At 37.1% G+C, this 19,187-nt stretch overlaps 1 protein-coding gene across 2 annotated transcripts; it reads right to left on the bottom strand.

Moving 5' to 3' along the window:
- Positions 1-1,166: 1,166 nt before the first annotated feature.
- Positions 1,167-19,179, bottom strand: NFS1 (NFS1 cysteine desulfurase). Of its 2 annotated transcripts, XM_044447528.1 has the most exons (13): positions 19,014-19,179; positions 17,384-17,451; positions 16,415-16,531; positions 16,201-16,284; positions 14,121-14,273; positions 13,602-13,695; positions 9,736-9,870; positions 7,741-7,898; positions 6,838-6,943; positions 5,131-5,212; positions 4,188-4,271; positions 3,979-4,068; positions 1,167-2,946 (listed from the first exon to the last, which is right to left on the bottom strand). In XM_044447528.1, exons 1-13 carry the CDS (start codon positions 19,102-19,104, stop codon positions 2,883-2,885), a joined length of 1,326 nt encoding a protein of 441 aa, XP_044303463.1. In that variant the 5' UTR covers positions 19,105-19,179; the 3' UTR covers positions 1,167-2,882. The 2 variants fall into 2 exon arrangements, with proteins under 2 accessions (XP_044303463.1, XP_044303462.1); XM_044447527.1 differs by lacking the exon at positions 19,014-19,179 and having other exon boundaries at positions 17,384-19,006.
- Positions 19,180-19,187: the final 8 nt, after the last annotated feature.

The following is a 19,187-nucleotide window of genomic DNA, read 5'->3' as shown; positions in this document are numbered from 1 at the left end:
GTGAAGCATCCTCTCCGGCCAGGTGCCCATCTCACAGCGCGCCCCGGCCGGACTCCGCCCCTGTTCTCTCTTTTTATCTCGGTATTCGTTGCATCCCCCCTCCCCCCGTACGAGTGACTACAATTCCATTAAAATCGTATAACGCTGAAAGCCACCAAAGGTGCTTTGGGGCACATGGTCAGCTTAGGTGTGGGAGTGCCCAGTTTGTGAAAGACATGAGAGTTGTTTTTTCCCAGCAAAAACATTTTGCAAATATTAGCCAAACGACTATGAGATGTAATGCGAAGCAATAGTGCTGTGGGATCACATTTCTACAGTGAGGCTCCATGTACATTATATAAAAACAGGCCCACCCTATGCTTGTTTACTCAACAGCTTACCAATCTCTACACGTGTTGAGGATTGCAGTCCATTCACAACTCGACTCATTCACTTACAAATGTTGATGGCCTCTGAAGAGCAGCTAGGTCATAATTTCTCATAGGCAAAGATTATTCCTATTTTCCACTGTCCTAGGGAACATCATGGTCTGATTTGCCGTTAGGCCAGATTGAGATTGTTGTTGTTGTTGTTGTTGTTGTTTTATAGCTAGGTCCCATTGCTTTACAACAGGAATGGGGAACACAGGCTCTAATTCCTACCATGGATGTTGATGCAATTCAGTTCCTATAATGCTCCACATTTGGCTGTGCTGGCAAGGGCTGATGGGAGTTGCACCCCAGTGTCTAAAAGACCCTATGTTCCCACCTCTGCTTTGACTCGAGTCCAGTAATGCTATGCTTTGTGTGAGGTGCTGACAACATTGTCCTTTGCCTCTTCTGCCCAACTCTTCAAGAGTGCCAGAGAGTTTTCTTTTAGCTACAGACTGCCTGATTTATGATTTGTAATTGAGAACGTGATTCTTGTTACTGATGTCTAAAGATAGAATTGAGTTGTTAGAGAAATAAGAATATGTAAAAAGTGGAAACTGTTTACTCCGTTTATCCAGGACAATATTCAATAGCCCACTTATTCAATAGTCATTTTCTAGAGAAATAGGTCAAGACAGCGTACAGTATTGGTATTATGCCAGAAATATGTCAATTACATAAGCACAGTGGCCCTGCTGGATACTGCCCTCAGTGCTTTTATATTCTATCTGGAAAAGAGTTCACAAATCAAGCCACTGAAGATTATTTTACATTTTTATTTAGAAGCCCACAATGCTACATTAACTATAAACAGCATTTTTGTAATAATTTTAAATGTCATGTTTTAAACTTATTGTCTGCTGATCCTTTTCTCTTTTCATCCCCTTACAGTATGTTTTCTTTCTCTTGCTCTGTACCTATTCCTAATAAAACTACACTAAAGTAATGAAAATGAATGTTTCAAATAAACTGTCAAGTGAAGACAGAAGTAGCAAATATATTCTAAAGCTGTTTTTCAAATTAATTCAATAAAAAATGTGTTGCAAAAATTTGGAAATTATCTTTCCAATTGTAACAGCTACTTTTGTGACAAAGAAATACAAATTTTCATTGCTGCCGTACCAATGCTAATATTTCAAATTACATTCAAAGAACTTCTTGGAAAACTTACAGCAAATTGAGATCTCATCTGTGAAGCATATTGCTACCTGAAAAGATTTCTGCTATAAGGCCTATCTTAAGAAAGCAGATAACAATTTCAAGGGCATTTCTACGAATATCAAGGAAAGCATACGGACACATCTGGCAGACAGAAATAGTACTTTGTTGATAGTATGCTATCCCCAGTCAGAAAGCCATTTTCTGAAAAACAGTATGTATACAAAGCTAGGGAATGAAAAAAAGCAATCTACCAAAAATATTTATTGCCTACCTGCATCCATTTATAATGTAAGGAAATAAACAGAATTCTTTCCTTTAAACAGAGTTTGAATATTTCAAGATAAAGTAGTACAAATCCTAAAATATACTATACAGATGAGAGCACATATTTCAAGTACCAAGGATGCCAGGGTCATCAATTTAACTTGATGCACCACAGGCAGACAGTTAAAAGTGAAAGGAAATGGCTAATTCTTAATTTTTGAATGATTATAATCAAACAAAAGCAAGTTTGGAACATCTTTATAAAGACATGATTCATTTATATGCCAACGGCCTCTTGTCTTCCAGGAACCCACATGTATTGCCCTGTAGCTCTTCCACTTCCCCTTGAAACTAAGGCAATGGCAAAGAGCCCATGGTGATAGCACATTGCATCATCTTCTGAATTCTAAAAAACAGGAGAAACTACTACCATTAACAAAACACAGCAGGAAAAATAATGAGAAAAAGGAAGAAGTAAAATTCTTAAAACAAGCTGAATTTTATAAAGGACAAGAGAGCAATGGAAAATTATCTGGCCTTAACATAGCTGTATTAATTACTACACAGCAAATACCATTGTTCAAAAGAAAGGCATGGAAATTTTAGATGGAAGCCTGTCTTCTGTGAGAAAACTTCTGAGCATACATGTCCAAACACAAGTTTCTGATGTGGGATAAATGTTGGTGGAAAGGATGTGAAGCAGCCTAGTGAGAATCACAGTAGAACAAAACATTTATTTCACAATAGTACAGGTGCTGAAGACTCCTCATTCTAAGCTGCACCAGCATCACACCCAAAGTAAAAGCATCTTTGGCTCCAGGAAACTGATGTTCATGTATATTTGCTAATGTGTAAATGTGATATATACCTGACAAAACTTAGCCTTAGGTTTTAATGATCAGGCTCTGTATTTAGAAAGGAGAACACCTTGGTCACAGAGAGAAGGTATCTTTTAAAACAAGTGCCATTTCATTTTCTTCAGGAACGCACAGAAAATTTCTTTGAATCTATATTCATGCAGTCCAAAATTACAAGTAACTCCTTTGCTTAATGCTGTGTCCATTTAATGCTCTTCAAATCTATTCCATCTTGTACCATTTCCCACAGTGGACTGTCAAATGAGAAGGAAAATTCACTGTCAATACTTTAGAAATACAAATAATGGACAATATCCTGTACTACCTGAACCACAGTGAAACCTACTGCTGGCACAAGAGGAAACAAGCAATTCCTGAGGCAAACAGAAACAAACAGAAACTTTTGTTTCTGTAATGAGGCAAGCCAGCATAACTCATAAAATGGTGTTCTGGTGACCTGTTCCATTCCTGAAACAAATGCAAACAGTGGGTCCTCTGGGCACAACAGAGCAACCAGAGATGCTGTTGCAGTACTAGATACTTCCCAATGTTATTCAGGAAGTGGTTTCTCCAAGGAAGTCTTTTACATCTGGGAATCTATTTCATCCTCACAGAGTCCAATTAAAATGATTGTTCCTACAACATTTTGCTACAGTTGAACTCCTGAAGCCACAATGGATATCATCTTACATTTTAACAGCCATTCATTACTGTATGGTTTTATCTGTTTTTAATGTCTTAAGATTTCTTTTGACAAGATTTCCTGGTATTTTATTGTATTGTCTTTGTGTTTAATTTTGATGATGTTAAAATACTATAATCAAAATAAATTGGTGTATTTACATAGTTTTCCATTCCAGATAGCTATATGAAATAGGAGGAATATTTTCAAGGGCACAATCCTACGCATGTTTAGACAGGAAAAAAGTTCTACAACTTCCAGAATGCTCCAGGTAGCATGGTTAGCTGTAGCATGATGGAAGTTTTGGAGCTCTTTTGTTTCAAGATGCATAGGATGATAGCCTAGATTTATTTTATTAATAGTCTATTAAATTGGGTTGGTAAGCACATATGGATTTTATAAGAAATCTGTCAACTGAATATGAATATCAGATTGGTTCACATCAGGCTCATCTATAGAGACAGCAAATAGCCTCTTTCTCAGCAATTCTTGGTCAATTTTAACCAAAGAATTACAGTGACATCTGGCAGCATTTCCCTTCAACATAGGTACTTTAAAAAATTCTGCAATGGCCAAATGAATCCAATAATCAGAAAACTTTTACCTCATCTCCCTTAATCTTTTGACGTGCTGTATGCATTTATTTACGGTATAATCTACTTCTTCTTCTGTAGTGAAACGACCGATGCCAAATCTGAAATAAAGAGTTTATCAGGTGTGACAGAATAATCAACACAAAGCTGAGCAGTGATTCTGCTCTTGACAGAAGTGATATAATTAAATGAGCTCATCAAGAAGAAAAACAACCCTTGCCTTATGGATGAGTGTGCCAAATCTTCATCTGCTCCAATTGCACGCAACACATATGATGGTTCCAAAGATGCAGATGTGCAAGCACTAATGAAAATGAAAACAGTTTCAAATTATTTTTTCATGTATCAAGGTGTTGGCATGAATACTGCGAAATGCTCTGGAGGAGCATGCTCTTAATACATCCCTGCTGTCCAAAGTGTCTTGCTCACCACACAGATTAGAACAAGACACTAGGACAGCTCTGACAAGATAAAGATTTTTTGAGCAAAATTAACAGAAAGAAGGTAAAAAGAGAAAAGAAATAATACAAAGAGAAGCAGCAGATGAGAGTAATGTCAGAAGTATTGTGGGAAGGAGAACAGAATAGGCTGTGTAATAAAAGCATGTTCTATAATGGGGTGGCCAGACTCGCTCAGCACCTGTGGGCAGCAAGGCATGAGCTGCAAAATAAACTCAAAAAGCCACATGCAGCTCCCAAGCCTTGGTTTGACCAGCCCTGTTATATAAGATCACAAATATAAAAATGATCTAAAGGAGATTAGAGAAAGAAAAGAAGAAACAAACAACTGAAAGGAAGAAAAGAGTTACCAGCAATAATTAATAATTTGATAGATTCTGCTCTAAGCAATAAAGCCTGGTTATTAAGTTACATCTTTTGACATATACTGATAAGTATTAAAAGAAATTGGAAATATGAATGAATAGAGGTAAATCAGTTCTAGTCAAAACCAAAAGGAGAAAATGTCTGGATTGGTGAATCATGGGTTCAGTCTAGACTAGTGGTGCCAGTGAACTGAAAATGGCACAACTGTCCTTTATCCCACTCTAATTTCAAGATAATCAGGGAGCTTGCCTGAGAAATGTAAGCAATGTTCTTGAACAGTTTAACATGTCCTTGACTCACACTCCAAGCCCTCTCTTTCTCTTACAAAAGCAGTATTACCTTCCAGAAGACAGTGCCACGTCTTTAAGGGCCATCAGCAGGCTCTCTCCTTCAACATATGCAAAGGATAAGTTGACACAGCCTGCGGAGTTGACAAAAGACAGTCAAATTATTTGGAGATTATGATGAGCCTCTGTCTGATAGAATTTTTTCAGGATAATTACAGCATGCTCTTAAACAATCCTCTTAAGTTACCTCTAAAATAACTAGAGCTTCTTCTCTCTAACAGAAGCTTTATTTTTCAGCTTTTCTGAAATATGTCCACATCTCTGCTGCAATCACTGGGTATCTCAAGCATTAATTCTAGAGATACATGCAGAAAAAGCATCATGCCAGTAGAGCCATGACTGCTATTTGTACAACACCCAAAGTTGGCTGACTATAAAGATAATAAAGCTGGGCAAGAAAATAGTGAGCATCTCCTAAGACTTCCCTCTCTGTAAATACATCATTTTGCAGGAGTTCTTTATTTTCACACCTTACCACAAAGATATGGAACAAGAGGAAAAGGTCATGTACAGCCCACAACTCACTGGACTTAATGTTATGCAGCAATGTATACTTAATACAGAAACCAAACGCACAGAGCCTGAAAATAGTTACCCATGCACTGGTAGCATCCAAAATAGATTATTGTAATGCACTCTGTGTGGGACTGTCCTTGAATACAGTCCAGCAATTACAATTGGTACAGAATCAGGCCGCTCAGTTGGTGACTGGTACTCCTAGAGTGGCCCATATAACACCTGTACTAAAAGAACCATACTGGTAACCAATTGTGGACACGGTCCAATTCAAGGTGCTTGTTTTGACATATAAAGCGCTAAATGGCTTAGGCCCCGGCCTCTGAGATCAATGCAGGGGGCCCTTTTGCGGGAGCCATCCCTCAGGGAAGTAAGAGGAGTGGCTAACAGAAAGAGGGACTTTTTTGGTACTGCTCCCCATATTTGGAATGCCCTCCCTAAAGAGATTTGCCTGGTGCCATCTTTGTATTATTTTCAGCACCAGGCAAAGACTTACGTTTCAAAAAAAAATATTTTAATTTCTGATGTCACTATGACCCAAGGGGTAAGTTAACTTACTGGAATTTTATATTTGTACTAGCTCATAGATTAATTGGGTTATTACAGTTTAAAGTTTTATTGCTGAATTTTTAATATTGTGAGTTGTTTGAATGTTGCTATTTTAGTACTGTGAGCCACAGAGGGATGCTGTTGGTGTAATAGGTAGCATATAAACATTTTAAATAAATAAATACTATATTATGGTTTAAAATGTTTTAGAAACTACTTTATTATCTTGGAATTCTTTCATTCTAACTTGAACTGCTTATGCCAGCCCTAGTTTAAACAGCGATTCCAAGTATTATTTAAAGTCAGGCTCCTTAGCTCTGATATTATAATGCTACATTCCTCATAAATACAGAAGCTACTGTGTAACTGTATAGTAGGAAAGCTACAAGGAATAATAAGAATTTTGTGACATTCAATCCCTTTGCACTCAAAAGGGACAAAATTTTACAATACTCTCAAGTCTTGCGCATGCTTGTTTTCAATTCTAAGACTCCAGCTTCACATTTATGTCAGTTTTCTGAAGTTTCCAATCCTCCAAAAATTATTTTAAAAACAAAGAGTCTTTAAGGGATTGTCCTTAATTAGGACAATAAATTCAGTAGTAAACAGAAACTCAACACTCTGCTAACAATACCTGGATATCGATGCATTGGGTCTCCATTCAATACCACATCAGGAATTTCTGACATTATTCTTGTAACCAGTCTGTCAGCCAGTATGCTAACTCGCTTATGATCATACTGGAAAAGGAAAAACTAATTAGTCAATTTACTAACTGGCAGATAAATCTGACTGATTTACTTAAAATGCTACAATAGTCATTTCTGTCTGCTTTCTAAAACAGACAATGTAACATATTTACGATGTGTCACATTATTTACTTCCAGAAATAATACAAATTTCTAGGAACCTAACAGTGTTAGTAACCTAATAATAATAGTGTTATTTACTATTATCAAACTATTGATACTGTTATCATTAGCAGAAATTTCTCTGCTATTCACATTTTGCTATCATATGATTACAAGGCAAATTGTATGACAACCTGCCTCTAGATTTGCTCAAGAAACTTATGCTCAAGCAGAAATAGGGATGAACACCAAAAAGGGAAAGTTCATATCAATCAGCACTAGTGGTTCTAGAAACTGTTCCCCTTTCCTTTCTTACCAGCTGCAAAAGAGAAACCAGAAAGAAGGTTGCAATTATAAGTTTGAAGAGACATCCTAGTGGTCTCTTCAGAATGAATGTACTACTAAATTAATTACTTCTCAAAAATGTCTCAGGAAATGGTTCCATCAAGAAGCCCAGGTTTGGTTTATCACTTTGCCTATTCTTCAAAAATTAAGATAAAATATGGAACAAAATTACTTCTAAAGTATAGAGAAATACATCATACTAAACTATAACCCATATAATTAGATGATCACATTACAGATTTTCCATCAATAATACAGGGTTAAAGAACATTGCAAAATACAGATGGCCAAACCAATTGAACTTAGGACGTTATTAAAATAACTTGAAATTATCTTTGTACCTCCATTTCTTGTTGAGCCAATTCACAAGCTGCCCCAAGACCAACAGCTAATGGAGTTGGCACAGTCCCAGAACGCAGTCCTCGCTCCTGGCCTCCTCCACTCTGTATAGGTTCCACTCTAACTCTTGGTCGCCGCCGAACATAAATTGCACCAACCCCTTAGAAAACAATACAAAGTTGCTTCTGATGACCACACAGATAAAGAACTCTGCATACTGCCAACTTTTGGAACCTTCACAAAGATTTTTCTTCTTCAAAAATCTTTTAATTCTTAGTCATAAGAAAAGCACATATATTAAAGTCTCAGAGATTGAATTTACATTTCTAAACAGAGAAATGGCCCTCCAAATACTAAATTCTCCATCCCTATATCTCTCATTCAATTCTTTTAAGCAATCTTATATATACTTCAACAAACTTAAAGAATCTTCAATTCTTTTAAACAATAAAAAACTTCCATCAATTTTTTTCACTCTAGAAAATGTAAAGTCTTTGGCATCAGAACCCTAAATGTGCTGGCAATAATCCAGAGAACTAGTCATGCTGCTGCATTTAAACACATTCTCCAATGATTAACAGACTGAAGCACACAGAACCCTGCTAATTTAGGGTCATGGTGCTTAGAGCTGTTGTAGAAAGACTTGCATGGTGTAGGTATGCGAATAGTCATAGCTTACTCTACTTGTAGATGTAGTTTGTTCTCTTTTTACATAGGAAACTTCTTCACACTTAATAAAGCAGAACCATATGAAGAATACCATGCTGCACTTGCTGAACCATGATGACCACATGGAAGTCATTTACACTAAAATTCAAAGGACTTAGTCCTTAGTATGCCATATTGTAGTCAGTACAATAACTACTACACTGAACTTAATATTATCCCATCTAGAGCAGTTATAGGTACCACAGTCATGAATTACAGATAGAGAAACTGAGACTGAGAAAAACCTTAGAAATTTCAGCTTAACAATTGTTCAGACAGGTGTCTAATTAACATGAACTGAACATAGGCAATATCTAGACATATATTGCGAGGACAGCCATCCACATGCTATCAATGAGACTGAACATACCCTTGTGGAAGCCATGTTGATACTTCTATATGCTTAGTTATTCTATCTTTAATAATGCTTTCAACCAAGAAACTGTCCAGAACAGACATCAAACTTACAACCTGTAATTCCCCAGATAACCCCTGGATCTATTTTTAAAATTTAGTGTTAGGGCATTCCTTAGTCCTCTGGCATAGTGAATGATTTACAGAAATGATAATAAGGTCACCAACTGACAAAAGTTCTGAGAAGTGATAACTTTCCCAGATTACATTGAGTGCTTGACCTCAATCATAAGAAAAATGGAGAGGCTGCTTTTCCTGCTTTCAAATCAGTGTACAAGCAATAAAATATACCTATTACATTGTGATGATTCTAACAAAAATCAAAACAGAATTTTAACAAATTATATTATAGCTCCCTAACAAAAGAAACCCTGCTGATACATTTAAGGTACAATCATATGCTTCCTTGGACAGAAATAATTTTCACAACTTCCAGCATCCCTCAGCTAGCATGAGGAATGGCTGAGAGTTACTACAAAGTAAATCCAATTTATTTGGTAGGGTTTATTTCTGTGTGGACATATATAGGATTATACTGTTAGTGGCATTTAGTTATTCTTTGTAATTAAAAGTTTCTCAGAACTGAGAAGACTTCCACATTTTCAACAGTCAAATAACAAATGAACTCTCACCACAGTGAGAAAGTCATTCTGTAGTTTGGAGCAAGTGCAGTAAAAGCCCTGTTCCAACTAGTTAGAAATTACATGCAATAACAAATTTCATGCTCTTGTTTCCTCCTTAAATACCTACAGCTTAGTTTTCCATGATGCCCTGAAATAAATTTACTGCTTTTCCAAACAGTATTTGAAAAATTAAGTAAAATGAAAATATTTTACTGTCAAGACAGCCAAATGCCATAAAAGAAAGAAACATACCTTTAGGGCCATAAATTTTATGGCCACTGATGCTCATTAAATCAATTTTCATGCTATTGACATCCAGAGGAATTTTCCCAACTGCCTGTGCAGCATCTGTATGAAAGAAAATTTTATGGGAACTGCAGATCTCACCTGTAATACAAAAACAGAATGGTTCAGAGTGAGTTATTATTCCTACCTTGTTTAGTTAAGATCATATGTCACCTTATGGTCCCCCAATGTATTGGTCTACAACTCCTATCGTCTTTCACCAATAACTATGCTGCTAGGGCTGATGGGAGTTGTACTATAAAGATTTTAAACATGGAAGCTATTTTTTTCTCCTGGGAATAAAAAAGCTTCAAGCTTATTTTCAGGAACAATTTTCAGAACAAAAGCAAGTCTGTTCTCCTTTGCACTGTAAGAGATGATATTGCCGAAATAATCCTTTTTATATGCAAAAGCCTATTTTAATTTAATCTTAAAACCAGGCCATCACTCTTTGTAGGCCTAATACACCCAGAGAAAGGATACTATATAGTTCTACTGCTGAAGCTAGAAATCTCCTGAAAAGCACCTGGATACCAAATGCAAACTGATCAAAGAAAATTGGAGAAATCAGAGGGGTGGCAAGTTTAACAAAAATAGTCAGTTCTTCATTACATGCAGTATTGCATACAAGTTTTAAAAAATAATTATTTAATATACTTACAGATTATACTAAAATTATCACTTTAATGCAATGTTTTACTCTTCTAGGAATGTAAGAATCACCATGCTGGATCCATCTAGTGAAGCATTTTGTTTGCACAACACAGGAAACCCAAAAGCAGGATACGAGTTCAACAGTACCCTCCCACCTGCTCAGAAGCATTTCCCAGTACAACTCCACTCAAGTCCTTTATTCTCTCCCCATTTTAAAGGACCCCCAGGTTTTGACAGTTAATCATTAAATTGTTTCCTTTTAAAAAGGGGAGGGGACTTCAAAAAGAGGGCACAAAACAACAACAAAAAAGAAGGCTTCCTTATGGGACAGTGCCCCCTGACAACAAGCACCTCTTCCTGGACATTAGTTAAAAATCTTACGCAAGATCAGAAAAAAAGACTCCAAGAACAAGTGGACTTGCAGATTGTTAAAAAGGTTAAATACTTGGGAATCTATCTTACAGCTAAATGCACAACTTTGAAAGAAGACAATTATGATAAATTAGTGAAAGATATTAAAGGTGATCTGGAAAGATGGGCCAATTTGCAATTGTCTTTGATGGGAAGAATAGCACTGGTTAAAATGAACATACTACCAAAACTTTTGTTTTTGTTCCAAATGATCCCTGTAAAAATTGATAAAAAATTTTTTGAGGATTTAAATTTTCAAATTTCGAAATTTATTTGGAGAAAAAAGAAAGCAAGGATTAAACTAAAAATGCTTCAGGAAACCAAAAAGAATGGGGGTTTTGGGTTACTGGATTGGATGTTGTACTATCAATCGTCTATTTTAACATGGATAAAAGAATGGATAACCTTGCGAAATAAGAGAATTTTGTATCTTGAAGGACATGATTTGCAAATGGGTTGGCATGCTTATATGTGGTATGAGAAGGTTAAGTCTCATGGGACTTTTTTAAGTCACTTTATTAGAAGATCATTAATGTCAGTGTGGGAAAAGTTAAAGTCAAAATTGTATAATAAGTTACTGAGATGGCTTTCACCTATGGATAAGGATGGAGGCCTGAAACTAGATCAAGAAATACAAGAGCAGGGACTCAATGTCTCTTGGTGGTATAAGGTGCAGATGCAATCAAGATATGCTAAAGATTGTAAAATATGGGGGTTTTATAAAGACCTAACAGCCTTTGATCAAGTGATGTTAAAAACAGGTGAGAAAATGATTAAAAGAATTTATGAGTTCTTGACAGGAAAATGGAAGGGGAACAGGTTAAGGAAACTATGATAACATGGGCACAAAATTTTGGATATAATATTGAATTAGAAAAGTGGCAAAAGCTATGGGAGAGAAATATTAAGGTAACTTTAGCAACCTCGTATAAAGAAAATTTATATAAAATGTTTTATAGATGGTATTTGTCACCAAATCGATTAGCTAAGATATTTCCAAATATGTCAAACAGATGTTGGAAATGTAAACATGATGTGGGTACTTTTTACCATATGTGGTGGACTTGTGAATATGTGAAAAAGTATTGGATTAAAATACATACATGGCTTGAGGAAATGCTACAAAAACCCTTAGCTTTTAAACCTGAAATTTTCTTGTTAGGCATTGTACTGGAAAATATTAGCAAACAAGAAATGTATTTGATGCTACATTTAATCACAGCGGCGAGGATTGTGCTTGCTCAATATTGGAAGAGTGAGGAACTACCCACTGAGGAACTGATTTTAAAAAAGATTCTGGATTGTGCAGAAATGGACAGATTGACTCTATTATTGAAGGAGAAGGAAGATACTGACTTCTATCAAACTTGGGACCTACGATTGGCTAGAGAAATGGGACTTGGCTTAGATTTAAAGATGTCTTTAAAATTTATAAATCGATTTGAATATGATTATAGAATGTTTAAAAGATATGTTATAGGGGGCTGACCCAGTATGTCCAATGTATTTGATGACTGATCATTTTTTAGTTTTTAGTTTAAAATCTTAATAAAAAATGTGCAAAAAAAAAAAGAAACATTTTCTTTTCAGGTTCTAAACTTTTATTGTTGTATACTCACTAAACAAATAATTATTCTGAAGACTTCAAACATACTGTGTACAAAGTCTTATTTCTCTACAAATGCTATGCATTTTAGCCCATATTAGAGTTCTGATTCTGCAGCCATTGATAGAAAAAGTCCCATGTTTGGTGATAAACTGTATCTTCTTTTTCCTTAAGAGATAAATTCAATCTATCCATTTCTGCACAGTCCAATATCTTGTTCAAGATCAAGTCTTCAGCTGGTAGCTCTTCATTTCTCCAACACTGCGCATATGCGACCCTTGCCGCTGTTATTACTTCCTGGACATTTCCTCAGGCTAGGCTAGGCACAACCTACTTGTGCCTGAGTAAACAAGCACTTTATGCAAATAGGATTGTTTTAAAATAATGTTCTGCACATTAAAAATACACCCACTGGGCAGCCATGGTGAGCCCCTTCATGGTGCCACTGAGGTACTCTGAAGAGACAACTTCTAGCTATCCAAATGGAGATCAAGTCAGCTTTTATGATTTCCTGTCAAATTTAAATGGCCACGGCAAACCAAAAACATCCATACTGCAGCAGAGAACTTGTTACTTCCACTGTGACCCCTGGAGGAAGGAGAGGGAAGGAGGGAGTGAACCATGCACAATGAGCCTAACTGTCTGCTGGGCTCGCTCTTCGGGGGTATTTTGCAAAACAACTAATCCACCATAGTGAATTGCCACAGTGGATTGCTGTGATGTGTGAACCAACCATTGAAAGATTGTTGGTGATTTGGTCCCAAGTTAGGGCAATTATTTGTCACAATGTTGTATGTTCTGCCGTCATGCTTATATGAGCATTTCACTTATTCTACATAAGCTCATGCTATTATTTTCAAGCCAGAACATTCCCTGGAAGAAAAGTAACAACATTGAGGCTGTCATACTTTGGGCACATCATGAGAAGAAAATGAAAAGGGAGGAAGAAAACAATCATGCCAGCAATGTCAAAGGCAGAAGAAAGAGAAGACCAAATATGAGATGGATTGGCTCTATAAGGGAAGCCACATCTTTGAATTAAAAAACAAAACAAAACAGTGCAGGGATGTCATGGATAGGACATTTTTACAGGGTCACCCTAACAAGAACAACCATCACCTATTAGTCAGAACTGAGAAAACGATTAGCATCTATTACTTACCAATGTCGCTGACTGGCTGTATCACACCTATTTCATTATTCACAGTCATTACTGAAATCAAGCTTGTATCTGGTTGTATTGCATTTTTTAGGTCCTAATGAAAACATACGAGAGAGGTAAACAGTTCAAGATGCTTTAGCACTGCCAGGTGAAAACTCTTTTAGAAATTATCTCAAGCTTTTCACAACAATGACACACAATGTCACTGTGATGTTTTATTTGGTTGCATATTATGGAATATAAATTGATTTGATTTTAATCTCTAACAATTAATACAATTAGAGATTTTAATCTTTAATTGTATTAATTGTTATTTATATGTTTTAATTATGCTGTGAGCCGCCCCGAGGCTTTTTTGCAATGGGGGCGGCATAGAAATGTTTTAAATAAAAAATAAATAATTTGGAAGCTCTTGTTAGGACATATGGGTGGTATACAAATCTTTCAAATAAACAGGTGTGTTTTGATGTACAATTCTAAATATGTGGCAAGTTTCATTGTAGTAAAAGAGAAACTTACCTTTAAATCTATAATCCCATTTTTCTTTACAGGCAAATACGTTACTCGAAAACCCTCTGCTTCCAAGGCACGACAAGAGTCCAGTACACATTTGTGTTCAGTTTGTGTTGTAATTATATGTTTTTTCCTGGATTTATAGAATCTTGCAACACCCTTTACATAGATAAAACAGGGAAAAGCCAAGTTAAAAGAGGTAAAAATGAAGTAAAGCAGTAAATCTTATAAATATCATCAGGGCCGTCTGAACAGCATTATGGGCCCAGGGCAAAGCAGTGTACTGGGGCCCCTACGACAACTACAACTACTGTTAATTTTGGAAGTTTTCCAATTTTCCAAAGGTTTCCATACACAGATTAGTATGGGGCCCACAGGCAAGTGCCCATCAGGCCCATGCGTTAAGACAACCCTGAATATCATGTCAGGAATGAAAAATGCCCAGATATTTTGGGTAACTAATACCAATTCTTTGCATACTTACTTGATAGTAAGCACTAGTGAATTCAATGGGACTTACTCCTTTATATTTTTCCAGTGCAATCCTACACAATTCAAATAATTCTAAGATTTACAGCTTAAATTAATTGTTTAAACATGTGTAGCCATGACTGATAGTTTGTTTCAAAGTACATTCTCTACTATAATACAAACTTTAGGGCTGTCAGATGCAAAACGGAGGGTGCGGAAAGAGTGAAAAAAGAGATTTGCGTCTTTGATTATTGTATAGCTACACTTGGCTGAAATTCCCTTTTCTATACAACTATTAAAAGTGCAAGTGTCCTGTCCTCTTTAGCATCTGGCTATCCTAACCGCTTTCCATAACTGGATTGCCATCATTCCTGATTATTAATCATGTTGATGGAGTTAATGCAAGTTGGTCTAAAATGTCTAAGGGGCATCAAGTCAGGGAAGGTTAGTATACTGGATATCGCTACTAAAAAAATCTGCAGTGACAAAAACCTCAGCAAACTGCAGATTGTGGAGAGGAACTTGTCTGTTCAAATGGCTGTGAACAAATGGCTTTCAGCATAACTCCTCCTCTGCATAGTTGACTTACATAAAAGCCAGACAGGATTAGCTGCAAAATAGACTATTTAAAATCTGGATGACTTTCAGCTACAGAATTTCTACTAGAAGACTCTAAAGCAGACTTCTTCAATCTGATGCCATTCAGGTATGTTGGACTACAAGTCCCACCATGTCTGACCATTGGCCAAACTAACTGGGCTTGATGGGAAATGGAGAAGAAAACATCTGAAGGGCACCAAGTTGGGAAAGGCTGATTTAAGGGACAGCAGAAATTTAATACAATAACAAATAGTGCAATCCTATGCATGTTTACTCACTATGCTCAATATGATTTATTCCCTAAGAACAGCAAAATCCTATACCTGTCTACTCAGAAGTAAATGTTATTTTCAATAGAGTATATTTGCAGTCTGCTTAAAATCGAGGCAAACATATACATAATGACCTTGAAACAGATTGCATTTAATGCAATGGGGACTACTTCTGATTATAGAAGATTACACTGCAAGATCTATTTCAGTTTATGACTTTTTACTGAGTCATCTCACTATAAAATCTCATTAAGTTATGATACACACATTTACATAAGAAGACACCACAGAAGAGTGAAGTATCAACATGCTTGTGGGAACTCCAAGATTCACAAAAGTATTTTTAAAACCCTTTAGCAAAATACCCAGTAGCTACAGACTACCGGCTGTAGGAAGGAATGGAACTGAGTGTTCTGAACAGAAGTTCTTCACATTGCAGTATTTTCTTGCAGCTCCCACTTGTATTTCAGGATATTTTGTGGCTCTGTTGTAAAAATACAGCATCAACAGCACTTTTCAAATAATTTCCTTTGGAGCATTTCTATGTAAAGAAATCATAGCTTTCACTGACTTTAAACAAGACTACACACAAGATGACAAGTTAAGCACCCTTTCAAAGGTTTGCCTAATGTTTACTATGCTCAATCTAGCCATGTGTGCAAAGGAGAGCATGTATCATATTGGTATTGGTGCATTCAACTTCTGCCTTATTTAGAACTATAGTTTACAATGCACCCATTTACCTTAATTGCTATATTGTTTGATTCTGTTGCTCCACTTGTAAAAATAATTTCTCTAGGATCTGCTCCAATTAATGATGCAACTTGCTAGGAAAAAAGGAACACAAATATAAGTTGCAGCATTTGAAGAATATAAAATTCACCAGAGAATACAACTGCTTAATAAAGCAACAGAGACAGGTTTATAATTCAGTTATAAGGACAATTCAGGTCTAACCTGTCTGGCTTTTTCCATAGCAGATTCACTCTCCCAACCATAAGCATGAGTTCTAGAGTGTGGATTACCATAGTAATGAACAAGGTAAGGCAGCATGCTGTCCAAAACCCTGGGATCCTAGAATTAGAATACAATAAATACATACATACATAGAAACAGTTTTCCTATTTCACTTCATCCTTTTAAAAAATCTGCAACATATAGCCTTATTTTCTCCAAAGCCAATGAATCATCTACTTCTACTGCCACACCCTATATACATTACTGTACAATAGACTCTGAAGTGAATAGACTTTTTAAATATTTATGATTAAGAACACACTGTAAATGTTAAAACATTTTCAGTGTGATGTTTTCACCAATCAAATCCATCAGTGAAGGCAGAAAACTGGGTCTGCAAACCTACACATGCTAAGCTGGGAGTAAGCCCACGGAGCAGTGGGGATTACATCTGAGTAAACTTCCACAGCAGGGAACAAATGAATGTTACCTGACCTCCCTGCTCCCCAGCCTGCAGCAAGCCAGACGATATCCATGAGCAAGGCCTCTGGCCATTTTGCTTTTCTTCCTGCCAAAAAAGGCCTCTTGCAACATGGAAAAAGGGACTGTTGTGTCTCTTTTATACCTCTTCCAAAACAGAAAAGTACTAGGAAGAGAAGTTAATATTCTTGACATTGGTGAAATCCCTGACTTTGGGTGACATGCACTATCTCCATGGAAGCAACGTGCTCTGTTCAAAGTCACTTATTGTGCCTGGAATAGTAGCCGCACTTCCTGGTTCAGGTCCCTTGCCATCTGCATCCCCACTACTCTCAGTTCTGGAGGCCAACCACCTGGAAAAACCCAAGGAGGCTCTACAGGCTGAATGCAGAAACTCTGTGGGCCCAAGGTTAGGCATCCCTCATGCATATGGCTAATCTATTACTTCTGCTCTCTTAATTCTTCCCTAAAGACTGTCTTTTGACAAACCAAAGGAGTAGTTGCTTGGACATCCATGTACAGTGGCCGAAGTGAAGAATCATCAACACTGCTTTTGCCTAGGAAAAGACAATTGTATAAATGACAAATGAAAATTTGCAAAAAACACTCTCCCCCGCACCACCTCCCAGGGTTTGCTGCATGTGAAAAAGCCAAACAAGTTATAGACACAGAAGGTTGAGGAGGGGAAAAGTTATCCCAATATATGATATAATCTAAACAGAGATTCATTAATAAAAACAATGTAACACAGTATCACAAGTTTCAACCGATTTTCTGAATGTTAATATTTAAGCTACAGCAGTTGATCTCCAGATCAAAATACACAGGGCCAGGCAAGTCAGTCAGATGTAACACTGTCTTTCTAGCAAAATATAGCATTTTACAATATTATTTGCCCATTTATAGAGAAAACTAATTAAGTGAAATCAGCTGAGATGAACTCACAGTGAAACTCTGAAGTGGTAAAATTATCTACACTTTTGATGTCTTAGTTTAGCAAAAGAAAAAAAAGGCAAATAGTTTTCATATAGGTTCTTCATACCCGGAAGTGCCAAATCCTGCCTAATCTGGTCCTGGTTAGAATGTGGATGGGTGACTTAAATGATTATCGCTGCAAACCACCCAGAGTGCTTCGGCTACGAGGGGTATAGAAATGTAAAAAAATAACATAAAATACTTTCCAATTCAGAATGCTAGATTCATTAGGATTGCAACAATAGATGATCAACACTGTGAATAAGCCTACAGTTTTAAGAAATTTTAAGAGAAAATGTCTTCCCCCTTCCCTATAGTATAATATGTAAACTTGAAATTCTCCATAATACTGCATGCAGCTGCTAAAGTGGACTACATGATTCTTTGATGCTTTTTCGCAATTGATCTCTGCAATTGTTTTTATGCAATACAACACCCACTTTGAAAATTGCAAATTACTATATCTCAACAATCCCTCAGTTACAGCAGGATATAGACACAGAGCCATTTATTGTGCTGGGGAGAGAGTAACTCATTTTGCTCTTCAGCTTTCTTTTGCTACATTAGAGCCATCTGTGATGTTTGTTGAGTGTCCAGAAAGCCTTGGCTGTTCGGAGCTAGCAAAATAAATAAATTCGGGCTTGCCACGCCTACCACAGGGTTACTTCTCCATCTAAACCAGACTGCGCCAAGCTGACACCCTCCAGATGCGTTGTCCACAGTTAAAGATAATGGAAGTTGTTGCCCGCAAATCTAGAGGGCCCCGGCTTTCTGACATCTGAAATGAACTTTTGGTCTTATGGCTTAACAACACCCTTGGCTGCTTATTCTTTCTTGACTTTCACTATTATCCAGCCGTTTCTGAATCACAAGAGAAATCCGCGAAAAAGCAATACTGCCGAAGCAGCAAGTGAGATCTTGGACAAGAGAGGACGGAATGAGCCTCCCTCTTTCCACTCTTTACGTGCATGACGTTTGCCAAACCGGCAACCAGAAAAAATGAAAATACTGCCCGGGAGGCAGATGTCATGGCAGCTGCGAAGGGAGCCGCCTACGAGCTGCTCCTATCGAAAACTCAGACGCGCCCAGGGTCCAGCCGCCTCTGCCCTTACGGCTGGATTCAACAGCAAACGAGAAGTGTTACCTTGCTGTTGCGCAGCGCCCGAAAGACTTCTCCCCTGAAAGAGCAGCAGCCCTCGCATAACCCGCAATGCCGCCGGCCGTAACACGAGCATCTTCACACCCGGCCCGCCTCCTCTCAAAGCAACACAACTACAAGCACCAGCAGGTACGACGCTTGACCCTTCACCCCGCTCAA

Source organism: Varanus komodoensis, unplaced genomic scaffold, assembly GCF_004798865.1.
Source record: "Varanus komodoensis strain SLA01 unplaced genomic scaffold, ASM479886v1 scaffold52, whole genome shotgun sequence".
In the NCBI taxonomy this organism is placed as follows: Eukaryota; Metazoa; Chordata; class Lepidosauria; order Squamata; family Varanidae; genus Varanus; species Varanus komodoensis.
Note: the sequence above shows the minus strand (reverse complement) of the source record. Positions and strands in the feature narration are given on the sequence as shown.